General features: G+C 45.2%; 1 protein-coding gene and 1 pseudogene across 1 annotated transcript; both read left to right on the forward strand.

Moving 5' to 3' along the window:
* The first annotated feature begins 539 nt into the window (after nucleotides 1-539).
* LOC110614548 (galactinol synthase 1) lies at nucleotides 540-2,607 on the forward strand. Its single transcript, XM_021756108.2, has 4 exons — nucleotides 540-1,019; nucleotides 1,382-1,702; nucleotides 1,813-1,947; nucleotides 2,038-2,607. Exons 1-4 carry the CDS (start codon nucleotides 690-692, stop codon nucleotides 2,257-2,259), a joined length of 1,008 nt encoding a protein of 335 aa, XP_021611800.1. The 5' UTR covers nucleotides 540-689; the 3' UTR covers nucleotides 2,260-2,607.
* Nucleotides 2,608-14,403: 11,796 nt separating this feature from the next.
* LOC110614407 lies at nucleotides 14,404-16,936 on the forward strand (annotated as a pseudogene).
* The last annotated feature ends 32 nt before the right edge of the window (nucleotides 16,937-16,968 follow it).

Raw genomic sequence — 16,968 nt, forward strand, 5'->3', positions numbered from 1 at the left:
TTTTATTAGATGAAAATTTTGAGTTCTACCAAAAAAAAATCTGATTTACTTAATTTGGACTGGCTTTTAAGAAAATAAATTGGTAAAATCAAATTGGATTACATATATAATATATTTTTATTAATTATTAGAATAAAAGTTAAAAATTATAGTTAAAATTAAGTCCAAAAGATAATTTCAAAATAAGCTCAAACTAAATTATTTATTTTATAATGTATTAGTAAAATCCACCGATACTTCTATTACCAATTACTTAATTAAGCTTCAAGATCAATCCCGTGAACTGGATGACACCGCACATTAGAAAAACGATTACTGGCCCCATTAGAAAAACGAAGCCTCTTCTAGTGTCTTCTATCCTACTATTGATTAATGTAGGCCCGACCATCTCCAGAACCTTCCAGGAACAGCCACCTCCACCGTCGGATCATCTAGGGGGACACGTGTAGGGCACACAGCAATGTATCAGCGAAACAATATGATAAATTTCGTCCCAGTCGTAGGTTGATCTAGCTCTTATTTAAACGCCCCACCTCTCATCTCTTGCAGAATAACCCCGCAACAAAGCCAAAAGCCTCAGCCTAAGCAGGTTTCTGTAGCTCACTAGCGCTCTCTCTCTTCCACCCACTCTCTGTCTGCGATTCTCCTTAGACGCTCACTGCTTTTACTTCCTCGCCTCTCTCGCAATCATGGCTCCTGAGCTTCTTCAATCTGCAATGAAACCCGTTGGATTCACCAAGCCAGCGACTTTGCCTAGCCGGGCTTACGTGACTTTCTTGGCTGGCAATGGTGATTATATAAAAGGCGTTGTTGGGTTGGCCAAAGGCTTAAGGAAGGTGAAAACGGCTTACCCATTAGTGGTGGCGGTTTTACCTGACGTGCCCGAGGAGCACAGGCGGATCCTTGAGTCACAAGGCTGCTTAGTCCGGGAGATTGAACCCGTTTACCCTCCAGAAAACCAAACTCAGTTCGCCATGGCATATTACGTCATCAATTACTCCAAGCTGCGTATATGGGAGGTACGTACGTTGTACATGGGACTTCATCACTTGTTGTGTCACACGTGTTTTAATTGTTTTCTCTTAACGTCACACGTATCAATCTAGTGATATATATTGCCTTCGATCTCGTCAGTTTCGCCACCTGATTGACACTTCCCATGGTGGAGTTCAAAATTTTGTGGCGACAACATTTTTCTTGGATTCTGATCCAAATTATCTTCACCCTTTTTTTTTTTCAATTTTATTTTACTTTTTCTCTCTTTAATATCCCATATGATCAAATCAAGGATCGACGTGATCAGTACCATGTCGTTTAGTACTATGATTTTTCATCTTTAATAGCTTGTTAATTGTTTATACTTTGTTTAATGAACGTGCAGTTCGTGGAGTATAGCAAGATGATATACCTGGACGGGGACATCCAGGTATTCGAAAACATAGACCACCTATTTGATTTGCCTGATGGGTACTTGTACGCTGTAATGGACTGCTTCTGTGAGAAGACCTGGAGCCACACTGCACAATACAAGATCGGCTACTGCCAACAGTGCCCTGACAGAGTCAAGTGGCCTGCTGAGATGGGCCAGCCCCCATCTCTCTATTTTAATGCTGGTATGTTTGTGTTTGAGCCCAGCGTTTCCACATACCATGATCTGTTGAAGACCGTTAAGATCACTCCTCCTACTTCATTTGCAGAGCAGGTATAACATTCATCTCTTTCCTAATTATTCATGATTTTAGTTGATGTTGTATGTTTTGATTACATGGATTGTTGGGATTTACATTTTTTTTAATTGATTGGCTTTGGCAGGACTTTTTGAACATGTACTTCAAGGATATTTACAAGCCAATTCCTCTGGTTTACAATCTTGTTCTTGCAATGTTATGGCGTCACCCGGAGAATGTGGAGCTCGACGAGGTGAAAGTCGTTCACTACTGTGCAGCGGTGAGTATAATAGTATTTTTTTTTTTATTGCTTGTCCCCGTCCATTTGCTATGTAAAACAACACACTTGACGTTAGGGGTGTAAATATAGGGCTCTAAACCATGGAGATACACGGGCAAAGAGGAGAACATGCAGAGAGAGGACATAAAGATGCTGGTGAAGAAATGGTGGGACATTTACAACGATGAGTCGCTGGACTACAAGAAACCTGCAGGAGACGGGGATGCCGAGCCAGTTAAATTACAGCCCTTCATTGCAGCTCTTTCCGAAGCTGGTGCTCTTCAATACGTCACAGCTCCATCAGCTGCTTGAAGGGCGGAATATGTAAAAGAGCAAAAGCTAGCAATTGTACATATCTAGTGGGAGACCAAAAAAAAAGAAAGAAAAAAAAAAGAAGGAAAGAAAGAAAAGGGGGCATGCAAGTCCTTCCACAGAGAAATTAGGTGAAGAGATCTGGGGTCAAATGAAGAGGAACAAGCTTTTGGTTTTGGGTTTTGTTTCTATCTCGTCGTTTTCTGAATTCTCAGTTTCGTACTTGTCCTAGCATCATCCGGAGACCGAGTCACGGGTGGATGTGTAAACAGGGATAAATATTCCTAATTTGTATTAGGAGTTGTAATCTATTAGAGAAAATAATATTAATTGTGGTTAATTATCTAATCGTCTTGTTGAAATTTGTGATTTTGCTAATCTTGAAGGCAAAGATTATTACTGTTGATCTCCTGTCTCGTAAAAGCAAACCTTCGAACTTAGGTTTTGTGCTCCTCTGAAAGCCGTAGGCTTATGAATACGTTAAAAATGATTGAATCCTTGATTGGCTTTGGACGCGCCAATGCTGAAGAGCAATCCAAACTTGGATAAACAGAAGAAAAAAGGAAAATAGTAACGAGGCCATCCGCAAACTGATAAAATCCGAAGAATATACGATGAGGATGACCTAAATAAGAAAGGTTTGCATGGCAAAGGCCCGCCCTTCTTCAAATTGTTATTATGGTGACAATTATACAAGTGCTACAATAGGTGAGTGGAGGCTCAATAAATTTTAACCCAACAATAACAGAAATTTATATAAAATTTACTATAATCAAATTGTAATAATATAATTATTATATATACAATAATTATATTATAAAATTTCTCCATTGAGTATTAGAGGAGGAGGTTTGACGCCGGCTGAAAGGCGAAAGCTTCTCCAGTTGAAGCCTGCAATTTGATTCACCCTCATTTTCGATTTATTTATAATACAATTTAATAGGGAAAAAAGAAAATCCAATAAATCCTCATTGTTCTTGCTGATTATGAACCAGTAATCAATTAATAATTGAAAGCATATGGAAAATGATGACCGCTGGATTTTTTCACCCAGGACCAGGGGTTTAACCACAGCTAAAGGCCCATAACATAGAGGCCCACGTATCTGATATATTCAACAAGCCTGGCTCATTCAACCTTCAAGACCGGGCTCGGCCCAGCTTCTTCACTCATAACGACCCAGCCCACACGAAGCATGCTCTCTCCTCTCAGGCCTAGTGTCCGGCCCGACTCTCGGCCCAACCCAGGATCCAGAATAATATTCACCAGACAGCCTGGCAGATCCGCTTAAACGTACGCACGAGGAGAATCAGAGGCCGTTACGCATGGAGCAGGCGGCTGATACCCTAGTACCTCCGAATCCGCATGGCAGAGACGCGTGGCCCAATCCTGGAGAGGCCTTTACACGTCACCAGCAAGCAAGACAATGTATAAAAGAGGAGTCCCCTCCTCAGGAAACTTAAGCCTTATTCCGTAATACATAAACTCTTGTAAAACCCTATTCTATTGGATCTCAGATTATCAATTGGCGCCGTCTGTGGGAAACGAAGGAGATCTTTTCATCACCGGAGTTTTCACTTTCAAAACCCACTGAGATCCACGATGGCAAACCACCAAGAAAGTAACCTTAACACCCCAAATGACTTGAGCTCTGCCCAAGAAGGGCAGCAGTTCTCTTTTTCTAGCCCTACAACGTTGAATAACCAAACGCCTATTCCTCTTAATCCCTCACCAAGCTTGGCAGGGAATACTCCCACCATGATCCTGTCCAACCAGGACATTCAAACTATGGCTCTCCAGTTACAGACTACTGCTCACTGGTTGGGGCAGATAATGCAACAGAGGGGACTTAGCACCCCAATGAATACACTCCCAGTGGTGGAAGAACCCAGAACCAATGAGCCCCGACTCACCCCTGACCGCCTCCAAACTAACAGCCATGACGCCAGGGAAGAAGAAGAACCGGAGGCCCGAATCCATGGGAGGAGGGCAAGGGAGTTGATAGAAAATGAGGAGGCGGACAACTATTCCGCCGAAACAACCAGGGAAACGGGAACTGAAACGGAGGAGGAGGAATGCAGCTTGGGCAAAAGCACCATCCCTGAAGATGAGAAGATGAACCAAAAGCTGAAAAGGTTGAAAGAGCAGCTCCTAGCCGAGCTAGGTAAGAAAGATCAGAGTCAAACCTCCTTGCCTACTTCTTCTCCCTTCTCAAAGTTAATGCAGCAGGAGACCGTTCCCAAGAAGTTCATGATGCCGCCGATGGCGGTCTATAATGGGGCTGGTAACCCGAGAGAGCATGTCATGAACTATAAGACCTTCATGGAGTTGCAAACTCTGTCAGATGCTCTGATGTGCAAGGTGTTCCCAACAACGCTCTCGGGACCAGCGAGGGCATGGTTCAACAGCCTGGAGGCCGGAAGCATTAAAAGTTTCGGAGATCTTGCCACCCGCTTCATCAGCCGGTTCGTAGCCGGGGTGCCGGCAGATAGGAAGACGAGCTATCTGGAAACAGTGAGACAAAAAGCTGGTGAATCCCTCAGAGAGTATGTCGCCCGTTTCAATACGGAGGCCCTGCAGATTCCCGAGCTCGACGAAGGAAGGGCGGTAGAGGCCATGCAAAAGGGAACAACCTCTGCCGAGTTCTTTGGTTCACTGAGCAGGAAACCTCCGACCTCACTGGCCGAGTTGATGAAGAGGGCGGAAAAGTATATAAGGCAGGATGACGCCTTAGTAACGAGTAGATTTGCCAAAGGGGTGGCAGGAAAAGAGAAAGCCCCGGAGGAGGGGAGGCCGGAGAAACACGAGAAGAAGCGTGGAAAGAGGCCTGAGCCGTATAAGCAGGCCTGGGAAAGAAGGGATCAAAGGCCTCCTCCTCCTCGGGTTCTTGAACCAAGAGTGCTTCCTCCTTGGGTCCCGGAGAAACCGACTCCATTAAATGCGTCCAGAGCCGAGGTGCTCATGGCTGTCCAGGATAAGGAGTTTCTCCAGTGGCCTAAACCTTTGAAGTCGGAAGCAGACCAACGGAATCCTGACAAGTATTGTCAATATCATCGGACGCATGGCCACGATACCAACAGCTGCTTCCAGTTGATAGCAGAAATCGAGAGGTTGATAAAGAGGGGGCACCTAAAGAATTTTGTGAAGAAATCGGAGGGGCAGAGGCCTCAGCCCGGTCCGGCAGCTCAGACGCCGAGAAGAATTGGAGGTGGTCCAGTGAATGATGGGTCCAGTGGGACCATCAACATGATTGTTGGAGGAACGGGAGGACGGATGAGCCGTCGAGGCAAGAAAAGAAACCGGGAAGGAGAGACCAGCAATGCGGAAGTCATGCAGATCGTTGACCATTCTCCCCTGACCATCACCTTCTCCTCAGAAGATGCTCAGGGCATTCAGATGCCCCACGATGACGCGCTTGTCATTGAAGCCGTCATTCATAATTATCGGGTAAAGAAGGTTTTGGTAGACGACGGGAGCAAGGTCAACCTGCTGCCATACAGAGTGTTCCAGCAGATGGGGATTCCGGAAGAGCAGCTAGTCCGAGACCAGGCACCAATCAAGGGGATCGGAGGAGCACCGGTACTCGTAGAAGGAAAAGTGAAGCTGGCTCTTACCTTGGGAGAAGCGCCCAGAGCTCGCACCCATCATGAGGTGTTTTTGGTGGTCAAGCTCCCGCTGAGTTACAATGCGATTTTGGGGAGACCGGCGTTGTTCAACTTTGAAGCTGTTACTAGCATCAGATATTTGGCACTCAAGTTCCCAACGGAGGAAGGAGTGGGGATAGTACGGGGCAGCCAGGAAGAAGCAAGGGCAGTATACTTGGCCACAGTGACGGAACCGAGCTCAACCGGAGAAGCGCTTGACTCGGAAGTTTTGGAGGTCAGGGATGAGACAAAGGAAGCCCGGACAGAGCCCGTTGGAGAGCTGGAGACCTTCTCCCTATCAGAAGAAGAAGCGAGTAAGGTCTTCAGTCTCAATGCCGGCCTCACCAAAGAACAAAAAGGTGAAGCCATGGCCCTGATCCGAAGTCACTCGCCGACCTTCGCATGGAAGCCCTCGGACATGCCGGGAATTGACCCCAAAGTGATGACACACCAACTGAATGTCCTCCCCAAGGCCAAACCTGTAAAGCAGAAGAAGAGAGTAGTGGGAAGAGAGAAGCAGCAAGCCACCCGGGAGGAAGTGCAGAAGCTAGAAGAAGCAGGTTTTATTAGGGAAGTTATGTACCCGCAGTGGTTGGCAAATCCTGTGTTAGTTAAAAAAGCAAATGGCAAATACAGGATGTGCATAGATTTTACTGACCTGAATAAGGCCTGCCCTAAAGATTGTTACCCCCTCCCTGACATTAATAAAATGGTCGACTCAACGGCCGGATTTGATTATATGTCCTCTTTGGATGCTATGTCTGGTTACCACCAAATCCCAATGGAAAAGACGGATGAGGAGAAAACCTCATTTATAACTGAAGATGGAACATACTGTTATAGGGCTATGCCCTTTGGGTTAAGAAATGCGGGGGCAACTTATCAGAGGTTGATGAATAAAATTTTCAGAAACCAGATCGGCAGAAACGTGGAAGTGTATGTGGATGACATGGTGGTCAAAAGTTCAACTTTCCAACAACACACGGCAGATTTGAGGGAAGTATTTGAGGTATTAGATCAGTACAGAATGAAGTTGAACCCAGCAAAGTGTGCCTTCTTCATCAGAGGAGGAAAGTTCTTGGGATACATGGTAAGCGGAAAAGGCATCGAGCCCAATCCGGAGAAGGTAGAAGCCATATTAAATATGCCGGAGCTGACCTGTGTAAGGGACGTCCAGAGATTAACTGGGAGAGTAGTGGCGCTTAACCGATTTATGTCGAGGTCGGCAGAAAAGTGTTTGCCATTTTTCAAAAAATTGAGGAAGGTTCCAAATTTTGAATGGACAGAAGACTGCCAAAAAGCCTTCACAGAGCTTAAGGAATACCTCAGCTCGCCTCACGTGCTCAGCAGCCCCATAAAAGGGGAAGAACTCCTGATATACTTGGCAGCCTCAGAGCAAGCAGTCAGCGTAGTACTAGTAAGGGTGGAAGAAGGAGAGCAGAAGCCTGTCTTCTACGTCAGCAAGGTGCTCAGAGATACCGAAGTCAGGTATTCAAACATAGAAAAATCGGCTTATGCCCTGCTGTTGGCAGTCCGGAAATTCAAAGAAAACCAGGATCCCGTAAGATCTCCTAGAGTCAAAAACAACCGGCGAGGCCCCGAGGTCGTCCCGGAAATTCAAAGAAAACCAGGATCCCGTAAGATCTCCTGGAGTCAAAAACAACCGGCGAGGCCCCGAGGTCGTCCCGGAAATTCAAAGAAAACCAGGATCCCGTAAGATCTCCTGGAGTCAAAAACAACCGGCGAGGCCCCGAGGTCGTCCCGGAAATTCAAAGAAAACCAGGATCCCGTAAGATCTCCTGGAAACAAAAAAACAACCGGCGAGGCCCCGAGGTCGTCCCGGAAATTCAAAGAAAACCAGGATCCCGTAAGATCTTCTGGAAACAAAAAACAACCGGCGAGGCCCCGAGGTCGTCCCGGAAATTCAAAAGAAAACCAGGATCCCGTAAGATCTCTTGGAACCAAAAATAGGTCGGTGAAGGACTTAAGAGCCTCCCGAAATGACAAATTTCCCCACACCATATGCAGGGACAACTTATAAAATCCAATTCCGACCTCAGAAAGAGAAGAGCCCAGAGCTGTAAAAAAAAAAAAAAAAAAAAAAAAAAAAAGACCGAGCTCCCAGCTCGGATAGACTTATCCTCTCAAAACTCAAGGTACGAAGGAAGAGGCCGAACTTCCAGCTCGGATAGTCAGGCCTATTAGCTAAAAAAGCGCCGATCTCGAATTAAGATGCTAACAATAAAAATTTAGCTACAAAGCAAGAGACCGAGCTCCCAGCACGGATAGACTTACATCCTCAAAAGCTGAAAGTATAAAAGGCCAATGAAAGAGGCCGAGCTCTCTCCAAAAGGACTCATAAATGAAGAAATCCTTAGGAGGATAAAAAGGCTATAATCAAAGCCTAAATCAGTTTATCTGGCACAAATATACAAAGTCACAACCAAGAAAGAAGGACTAAAAGCACAAAACAGACATGATAGTCGCCATTAAAAAGGTACGAGATTTGATCTCTCAGACTATCAGCTACGAGCTGAGCTCGCACCTTAAGATTAATTCAGAGCTTATGAATGAAAATATGTAGTTTACATCACAAATACGAAGAGTAGAGATAAATTTCAAGAAATATGAAAAACAAGAATAAAAAAGAAGGAAACTAATATTTCATTAATGACTATTACAATTTATCTCTCCGGCGAGGCAGGAGGATAAATAGTCCTTAAAGGACTTACATCAGTAAGAACACCCTCGCCTGCATTATCTCTATTTACAGCCACCTCTGAAGGAAGCTCGGTGTCCCTTGGGCCAGAGCTCTCAACATTAATAGTAGGGACAACTTCTGACCCAGGGTGGAGGCTTTCTTTCTCAGAATCAGGGTCATTTTCCTCCGACCCTAGCTCGGATTCCCCTGAAGAAGACTCAGCTGGCCGGTCCATGTTCCTCCGGGAATCTCCTCGGGGCAAAGGGAAATCATCCTCCCCGTATAGCACTGACTCGCCATCTGAGTCCACTTCGCGCCTACGAAGCTTGGCCAAAGGAATATCAGGAGCCTGTCTAGCTTCTCTTAAACCGCGATTGTAGCCAGTTACATACATGCAGAAGGCCTTATCAATGATTGCCTGTTTCATTTCACCAGAAGCTTTATACTCATCAAGATGTTCTTCACAAGCCTCAGCTACAAATTCCTTAAACTCAGAAGAGTCTTTGTAGTCCTGAAGATGAGCTTCACAGGCCTGTTCAATTTTAACCTTCAGCTCATCAGACTCCTGATACTCCGCTATACACTGTTCACGCTTTAGCTGAGCCTTCCCTTCGGCATACTTAACCACCTCGAGCAGGGCTAAACATTTACGTTCCAAAGCCCTGACTTCATTTTTTAGCTGTTGTTGGCGAATGTTGAACTCTTCAGCCGATGAAGACAGATCTTTGATACGTTCAGAACTTGTACCCAATTCCTGCTCAAGGACCTCCACCCGGGCTAGGGCACTTTCCCTCTGAGCCCTCACCTCATTCAGGTGAGCTTGAAGCCCTTCAAAATCGGCCTTTAAGGCCTCATATTGGCGCTGGACCTCAGCTTTTTGGCTTACAGCCTCATCCCTCTCCTGAAGGGCTGCTGTCATAGAGGACAGCTGCTTTACAACCTCTACACAACGAGCTTCCACCTCAGCTGCCCTCTCATCGGACTCCTGGAGAACCCTGCGAGTACGAGACAGCTCTGATTCCAGGGATTTGCTATGTTCTGCCGCCTCAGCCGCTCTGTCCTCAGCTCTTTTAGAGGCCTCCAGCGCAGAATGCAACTCCACTTGGAGAGACTGGATCTGCTCCCGGGCGGCTGCCAGGTGGCCCCTCGCGTCGCTGGTGGCAGTCAGGTTTTCATCGCGACGCGCTTCCTCGATCCGGCGGTCCACGGACTCCCGGAGAGAGAGGTCACGGGCATCCACCTCCATAAACAGGCCCGACACCTAGTACGGAAGAACAATTGTCAAGAAAAGAAACAAAGCAAACTCAAAGAGAAGTGAAAAAATAACTTACCATCAGAAGCATTTCTCTAATCGTGGATCCGAGCTCCTCACGAGAGCGAGATTGGAAGGGCACCTGCTCCTTGGTAGAACTGGCCAAGTGACCAGTCAGGGCCAGAAGACGAGGATCCAAAGCCTCTGTTATCCCGCCGAACATCCGCTCCCGGAGAAGTGCGGCAACAGCAGAGGCCGGAGACTCAGAGGAAATGCCTGACAGGTCCAGAATGTTGTCAGTAGGGGACGATGAAGGAACAACAGAAACACCCTTCCCCTTCCCAATGGGAGGAAGAGGTGGGGAAGGACCCGCAGCAGTCCTGGATTTCTTCCGAGCAGGAGATGGGGTAGGCGTTCCAGAAGGGGTTGGACGCTTGCCCCCGGTCTTTGATGGGACGCCCTCAGATCCCTCAGGCTCAGTCCTCACAGGGGCAGGGGCACCTTCAGCAGAAACCTCTGGGCTTTGACCCTCTAGGACGATGATCTCCATCCCTATCCCAGAGGTCTCCTTGTCTTCAACAGGGGACTCATACTTTCCCCCTGACACCCCCTCAGTAGAATGGGCAGCACCCCGCTCCACTTGTTCAGAAACTTGGGTCTGCTCCACAATAGCTAGGGAAGTTTCCCTCACGACCTCTGAGGAGGCTGGAGCAGATCTAGACCCTTCAGCAAGCGACAAAGTTGAGCTCGACCCACCGCGGCTAGATGGCCGAGCTGACTTGGTGCTGCGAGAGCTCGGCTTGGAAGCTCGAGAACAAGCTTTGACGGGAGGTCGGCTGACCTTCTTGAAGGAAGCACTTTGAGCCAGCTCCGCAGCAATCTCAGTTACCGAACGCCCATCCCCAAAGGCGTCAAAAATTGCATGCATATTCTCCCGAGACAGGTCAAAGTTCTTGGGGAAATTGATGCCATCCATTTTCACCTCAGAAGCTGCAAAAAACAAGAAGTTACAAAGAGTCAGCATATTTTCTGATATTACAAGCAAAGAAGAAACATAATAACTGGACAAAGCACTATACCCGTGTCACGGATATCCCTAAGGTTGGAAGCAAACATACACTTTTCGACGTCATACTTCCTCTCAACGGAAGTCAGTCGAAGCAGCCCCACCTGCTCAATAAAACTCAATTGGGGCAAATCGTTACAGCCCGGTAAAATCTCTCCCCACGTTAGATCTACTTCCCATGATCGGCAGGACCCTAATTTCAGCTCCGCCACAAGTAAATTCTCTACCCAGCCCTTTATAGAATCCTTATAACCCGTGAGAAGAGATAACCCATTATGGGGGAAAAAGTAATAGAAGTTTTTCTTCGCCCTAACCAGGCGGAAAAGGGTGACAAACAGACAGGCCGTGGGTGTAAAACCCCAACCCAGACAGATACACTCAAAACAAGACATGAACAAAATAGAGTTTGGGGATAACATCCGAGGAGTTACCCCGAAGTATTCGAAGACCTCAGTAAAGAAAGGGGAAAAAGGAAATGGCAGACCGAATTCCCTTTGCTTTAGAAAGAACACTATACGGCGATTCTCTTGGGGATCGATCAAACCAGGAGGGGGAGGGTAAGGAAGAACTATCCTCTCATTGGGAAGAGGCGCTCGAATAAGATACAGTGGAGTATCTAAGAGCCTCCGGGAAATATGCTTAGTTATGTTGGAAGGTGTAATATGCGACTTAAGGTCAAAAACATTAGGAAGTTTTGAACTTGCCATGGAAGAACAAGGAAGTGTACCTGAGAACACGATGGGATGAAAAACTGTAGAAGGAGTGCAGGAAGACAGAGAGCAGACAAGAGCTAGTTCTTCAAAAGACCGAAGGAATTCGAACAGAAAGGCAATTATGAGGCAGAGCGTTGATCTGAACAGTTTTGTCTTGGAGCGGCGCGATCATTAATTGTTCTCAAAGTTTACCCTCTCAACGGTTAGGTAATACCCAGCGAGAAGGTAAAGGGGCAAAAGGATGATCGCTGGGCTTATCTACATCTATCAAGGGCCAAGTACACGATGACAGCCCATCATTTAAAAGCCCATTCGCCATCCACATAATACAAGCCCAACTCATCAGTCAGAGCAACTTAGCCTACTACTTTACCATCCCTATGGTAAATGCCGAGGAAACAGAGGGGCAAGTCATGAAAAGACTCAAAAGTACAAGCAAATGGGAGCATGATAAAGGTCAGACTTGCTCATCACTTAAAAAGTTATAAGATTTGATTTATCGTTAAACAAAGGCTGTGAGATCGGAAAGAGGCGCCAAGAGCACCTCGGGATCATACAGAGCTGAGAGCTCAGAAATTAACTCAAGGATTAAAAGGCCGAGCTCACAGGTCGGATTAGTCCAGCTCGGAAAACATGACTTGAGAGCTCGGTCGACTAAAGGAGGCTCAAAGCTCAATCCATCAAGAAAAGACCGAGCTCACGGGTCGGTTAGTCAAGCTCGGAAGAGTAAACCGCCCGTCAAATTGGTTAAGTAGGCCTGAGGCTCGGCTCATCGACCAAAAGAAGAAGTTCGCGAAATACGGTCGATTCAGCTCGGAAAAAACGGAACAAAAGTTAGTTGGCTAAAGCTACGAAGAAGAGCAGTATCAGTACTTCATCCATGACAGAGAAAAGAACAAGCTCAAGTATGAAAAACAAGCATTTCATTAAAGGAAAAGTACATTACAGCACGTTACAAAGGCCTACATTACAGAATGGAAGACCACCCTTAAAGGATTTACATATCCGGATACTTCATCATCTACGATTATCACCTACCCTACTATTCTAGTCTTCAGTTCGGAGGACTTCTCGCAGCTCGGAATGTGAGTTTTTCAGAAAAGGCCAAGATCTGTCCCGCTATTATAGGGGAACTGAACAAGTTGATTCCCATAAACATTTCTCACTGTCCCCCTGGGCAAACGTTCGGTTACCCGAATGTGATGCACGGTACATTCGAACAAGCTCAGATATTGTATGCCGGCCGTGCACCACACATGAAAAACATAAGTCTTCGGGCTATGGCCCCGAAGAGATCGCGAAGTACACATTCGAAGAAATCGCTGGAGACTTGACTGAGTGCAGCAGATCTCAGTCTCACATAATACTGGTACTTCACATCGAAGGGAGCAATAATACTGGTACTTCACATCAAAAGGAACAATAAGCTGAGCATTTGCGCCACTTCCATTTATATCAAAAGAAGATAACAGGGGGGGAGGTCGACCAGAAGTCCTGGACGAAGTAGTTTCAGCAACTTGCCGAATGGTCCCACCCATCGACCGCCCTACCAGAAGGATCTCCGAAACAACGTTCAAACTCCTTAGAGGTAACCTTCAATCCTCAAAAATTTTGAATTGACTCATCTTCATCTCAGGTACTGCAAAAGGGTCCCAAAACAGAGATAAGTTAGGATAATCTTCCGTCGAGATGATAAAAGCGAGATTAAAGCAAATTCCTGGGGCAATACAAAAATCCCGCCGGAAGAAGGAAACAGACAGACAAATTCGAAAGAAAAATCCCTTTGCTCCCACAGAATGCCTGGGACTGGTAAGGAGGTGATGTTAATATATATCTGAAAGTTTGTATTTTGCAGGACAGGGGAGCCGAATTCTCAACTAATGCCGTCAGAGTCCTTAAAAGGTATTCATGGGAAAGGAAAGAAAGGACATGTCCAGATAATGATGACAAGAAAGCAAAGATAGCAGAGAACGCGGAAAGTAAAGAAAAGCCCGAAAGAGGAAAGAGCATATAGGATTCAGAAACTGCGCAACAATAAAAAGAGGAAAGGGTATTATAAAGACACCTAGGCACGAACAGACGCGGCCATAATGGTTCTTGATATTCACCCCCTCGGCAGTTGGAGCAATAACTCCCGAGAAGGTGAAGGGGCAATTGATGACCGCTGGATTTTTTCACCCCGGACCAGGGGCTTAACCACAGCTAAAGGTCCATAACATAGAGGCCCACGTATCTGATATACCCAACAAGCCTGGCTCATTCAACCTTCAAGACCGGGCTCGGCCTAGCTTCTTCACTCATAACGACCCAGCCCACACGAAGCATGCTCTCTCCTCTCAGGCCTAGCGTCCGGCCCGACTCTTGGCCCAACCCAGGATCCAGAATAATATTCACCAGACAGCCTGGCAGATCCGCTTAAACGTACGCACGAGGAGAATCAGAGGCCGTTACGCATGGAGCAGGCGGCTGATACCTTAGTACCTCCGAATCCGCATGGCAGAGACGCGTGGCCCAATCCTGGAGAGGCCTTTACACGTCACCAGCAAGCAAGACAATGTATAAAAGAGGAGTCCCCTCCTCAGGAAACTTAAGCCTTATTCCGTAATACATAAACCCTTGTAAAACCCTATTCTATTGGATCTCAGATTATCAGAAAAGAAAAAATAAAAGTTTTTTTTTTAATTATCGGTACCGGTAGAGATATTTCTCTTTAAGTTTATACTCGTAATAAATGTGATCATTTTTATAATTGATAAAAGCATCAATTTGAAATTTATTTTCCAAGATGGAAGAAAGCTAAATATATAATTTTATTCGAAATAAAACGACGCCATTTCACTATGATATTTCTAAGGCTGCGTATTCCCTCTTCGCCGGAGCTCGAGTATTTCTGGACATTGCCATTCCAATCAAATGCCGCTTGGTCTATTACTCTGATGCTCGGAAATCAAACGGAAAATTAAGAACAATGATTCTGAAGCCTCTCTCATTTCCATCGAATTTAAGGTACGCTACTAAACCCCAGCTTCCCCTTCTCTGTCGCCTCTTCTTCAGCACTAACCCCACCTCTGTCGACCAAGACGTGGAGGTCGTTTATCGCATCATCACTAGCTCATCCTCTCCTGAAGACCTAAAACAATCTATAAATTCAAGTGGGATTTTTCTCAATAACGATTTGATCGATAAAGTTCTCAAAAGGGTCAGGTTTGGTCATGGGAACCCCTTGCAAGCACTTGAGTTCTTTAAATTCACTGCCAATAGAAAAGGGTTTTATCACACTCCGAATCCTTTAGATACCATGCTTTATATATTGGGCAGAAGTCGTCAATTCGATCATATTTGGGACGTTTTGATTAAAATGTAGAGGAGAGACACTTCTTTGATTTCCTCACTAACTATCAAGTGGTTTTGGGTAGAGTTGCTCAGGTATGCTCTGTTAGGCAGACTGTGGAATCTTTTAGAAGGTTCAAGGAGTTGGTTCCTGTGTTTGATACCATTTCTTTCAATGCACTGTTGAGGACCTTGTGTCAAGAGAAGACCATGGCGGATGCTAGAAATGTGTATCACACATTGAAGAAAGAGTTTAGGCCTAATTTACAGGCTTTTAATATGCTTTTGTCAGGTTGGAAATCATCAGAGGAAGCAGAGTCATTCTTTGAGGAAATGAAGGAATTGGGTGTCAAGCCTGATGTTGTCTCTTATAACTCTTTGATTGATGTCTATTGTAAGGGAAGGGAGATGGAGAAGGCCTACAAGGTGCTTGAGAAAATGAGAGAGGAGGATATATCACCTGTGATAACATATACTAGCATCATTGGAGTGTTGGGATTGATAGGTCAACCTGATAAAGCTAGAGATGTATTAAAGGAAATGAAGGAGTATGGATGCTACCCAGATGTTGCAGCATATAATGCTGCTATTAGGAATTATTGTATTGCGAAGAGGCTTGGTGATGCTTCAAGTTTGATGGAGGAGATGGTGAGCCAGGGTTTCAGTCCAAATGCTACTACTTACAATTTGTTCTTTAGGGTATTTTATTGGTCAAATGACTTGAGGAGGTCGTGGAGTTTGTATAGAAGGATGATGGATGCAGGGTGCTTGCCTAATTCACAGTCTTGTATGTTTTTAGTTAGGTTGTTCAAGAAGCATGAAAAGGTGGATCTAGCTCTACTGCTTTGGAATGACATGGTGGAGAAGGATTTTGGTTCTTATACTTTGGTGTATGATGTGTTGTTTGATTTACTTTGTGATTTCGGGAGGTTGGCAGAAGCGGAGAAGTGTTTCTTGCAGATGATTGGAAAGGGCAGAAACCGAGCAATGTTGCTTTCAGGAGGATCAAAATTCTCATGGAATTGGCAAACAAGCATGACGGACTCCAAAACTTATCAGAGAAAATGGCTATTTTTGGGTCTTCAATTCAAGTTCCCAAAGGGGAGGAACACGTTGATAGGACATTATGTTATAGACTCTCTTAATTGTGGAGTGGAGCTGTGACTGGCCATTGCATGGAACAACTTTATTGTTGCAGCGCAGCAATTCAAGGGAGGACAAGAGTGTTCTTTGGTTGCTCTTTCTGTTGACTGATACCAAAAATTTCTTGCATGGAATTGGAGGAAGTGCATTTTGAGGCGCACTAGACAGTCCTCATGAAATTTTTTTTTGTCATTTATGTTCTGCTTCTGCCTGGAAAACATGCATGAGAACTCATCAGATAACATTTAGCATCAGTGAACATCCAGTTTTCTTGTTTGCTTCTTGATCATGCAAATGAGGATTTTAGCCACGTTTGATTCTCAAGTCATGCACTGAATTATGAGGAAGTTGGAGAATTTTTCCTATCTGCCATTGTACAAGTGATGTCTTAACTAGCTAGCATTTGTTTGGAAGACAAATGCTGAGAAAGGAATCCTTCTTACATCTTGGTGTTAAGGTTTCTCTTCTCCAGTCTTCGGTTTTGAAGCACAATCAACCAGGACATCGTGCTGCTCTCTCTGAAGTTATATGGCCCTTGGTTTTCATTGGATCTGAATCAAGGGATAATATCAAAGCGATGCTATTGTAATTTTCTTCTTCCCTTGTTCTTTTCACTCCATGGATTGCATTTTTATGCTCGCCGTAACAATTAATGATGATTGAGGAATTAAGCCGGACAATTTTATTTAAGAATATGGTCAAGAATGCTATCTGTTCTGCCTGCTTCGAAAGTTCATCCTGATAACATGTAAATTTATGAAATTTATTACATTTAGCTGGATTGCTGATTAAGGCAATTGGTTTTCAAGTTAGTTTATTTTCCAAATTTATTACGTTTCCCATATGGACTTTATATTTCT

Source organism: Manihot esculenta, chromosome 5, assembly GCF_001659605.2.
Source record: "Manihot esculenta cultivar AM560-2 chromosome 5, M.esculenta_v8, whole genome shotgun sequence".
Lineage (NCBI taxonomy): Eukaryota > Viridiplantae > Streptophyta > Magnoliopsida > Malpighiales > Euphorbiaceae > Manihot > Manihot esculenta.

Excerpts from the sequence above, each read along its gene's own strand:
- LOC110614548 (XM_021756108.2), top strand. The coding sequence starts at position 690 with ATGGCTCCTGAGCTTCTTCAATCTGCAATGAAACCCGTTGGATTCACC. Across the intron at positions 1,020-1,381 it reads CCAAGCTGCGTATATGGGAG|TTCGTGGAGTATAGCAAGAT; the intron begins GTACGTACGTTG and ends ATGAACGTGCAG. Across the intron at positions 1,703-1,812 it reads CTACTTCATTTGCAGAGCAG|GACTTTTTGAACATGTACTT; the intron begins GTATAACATTCA and ends TGGCTTTGGCAG.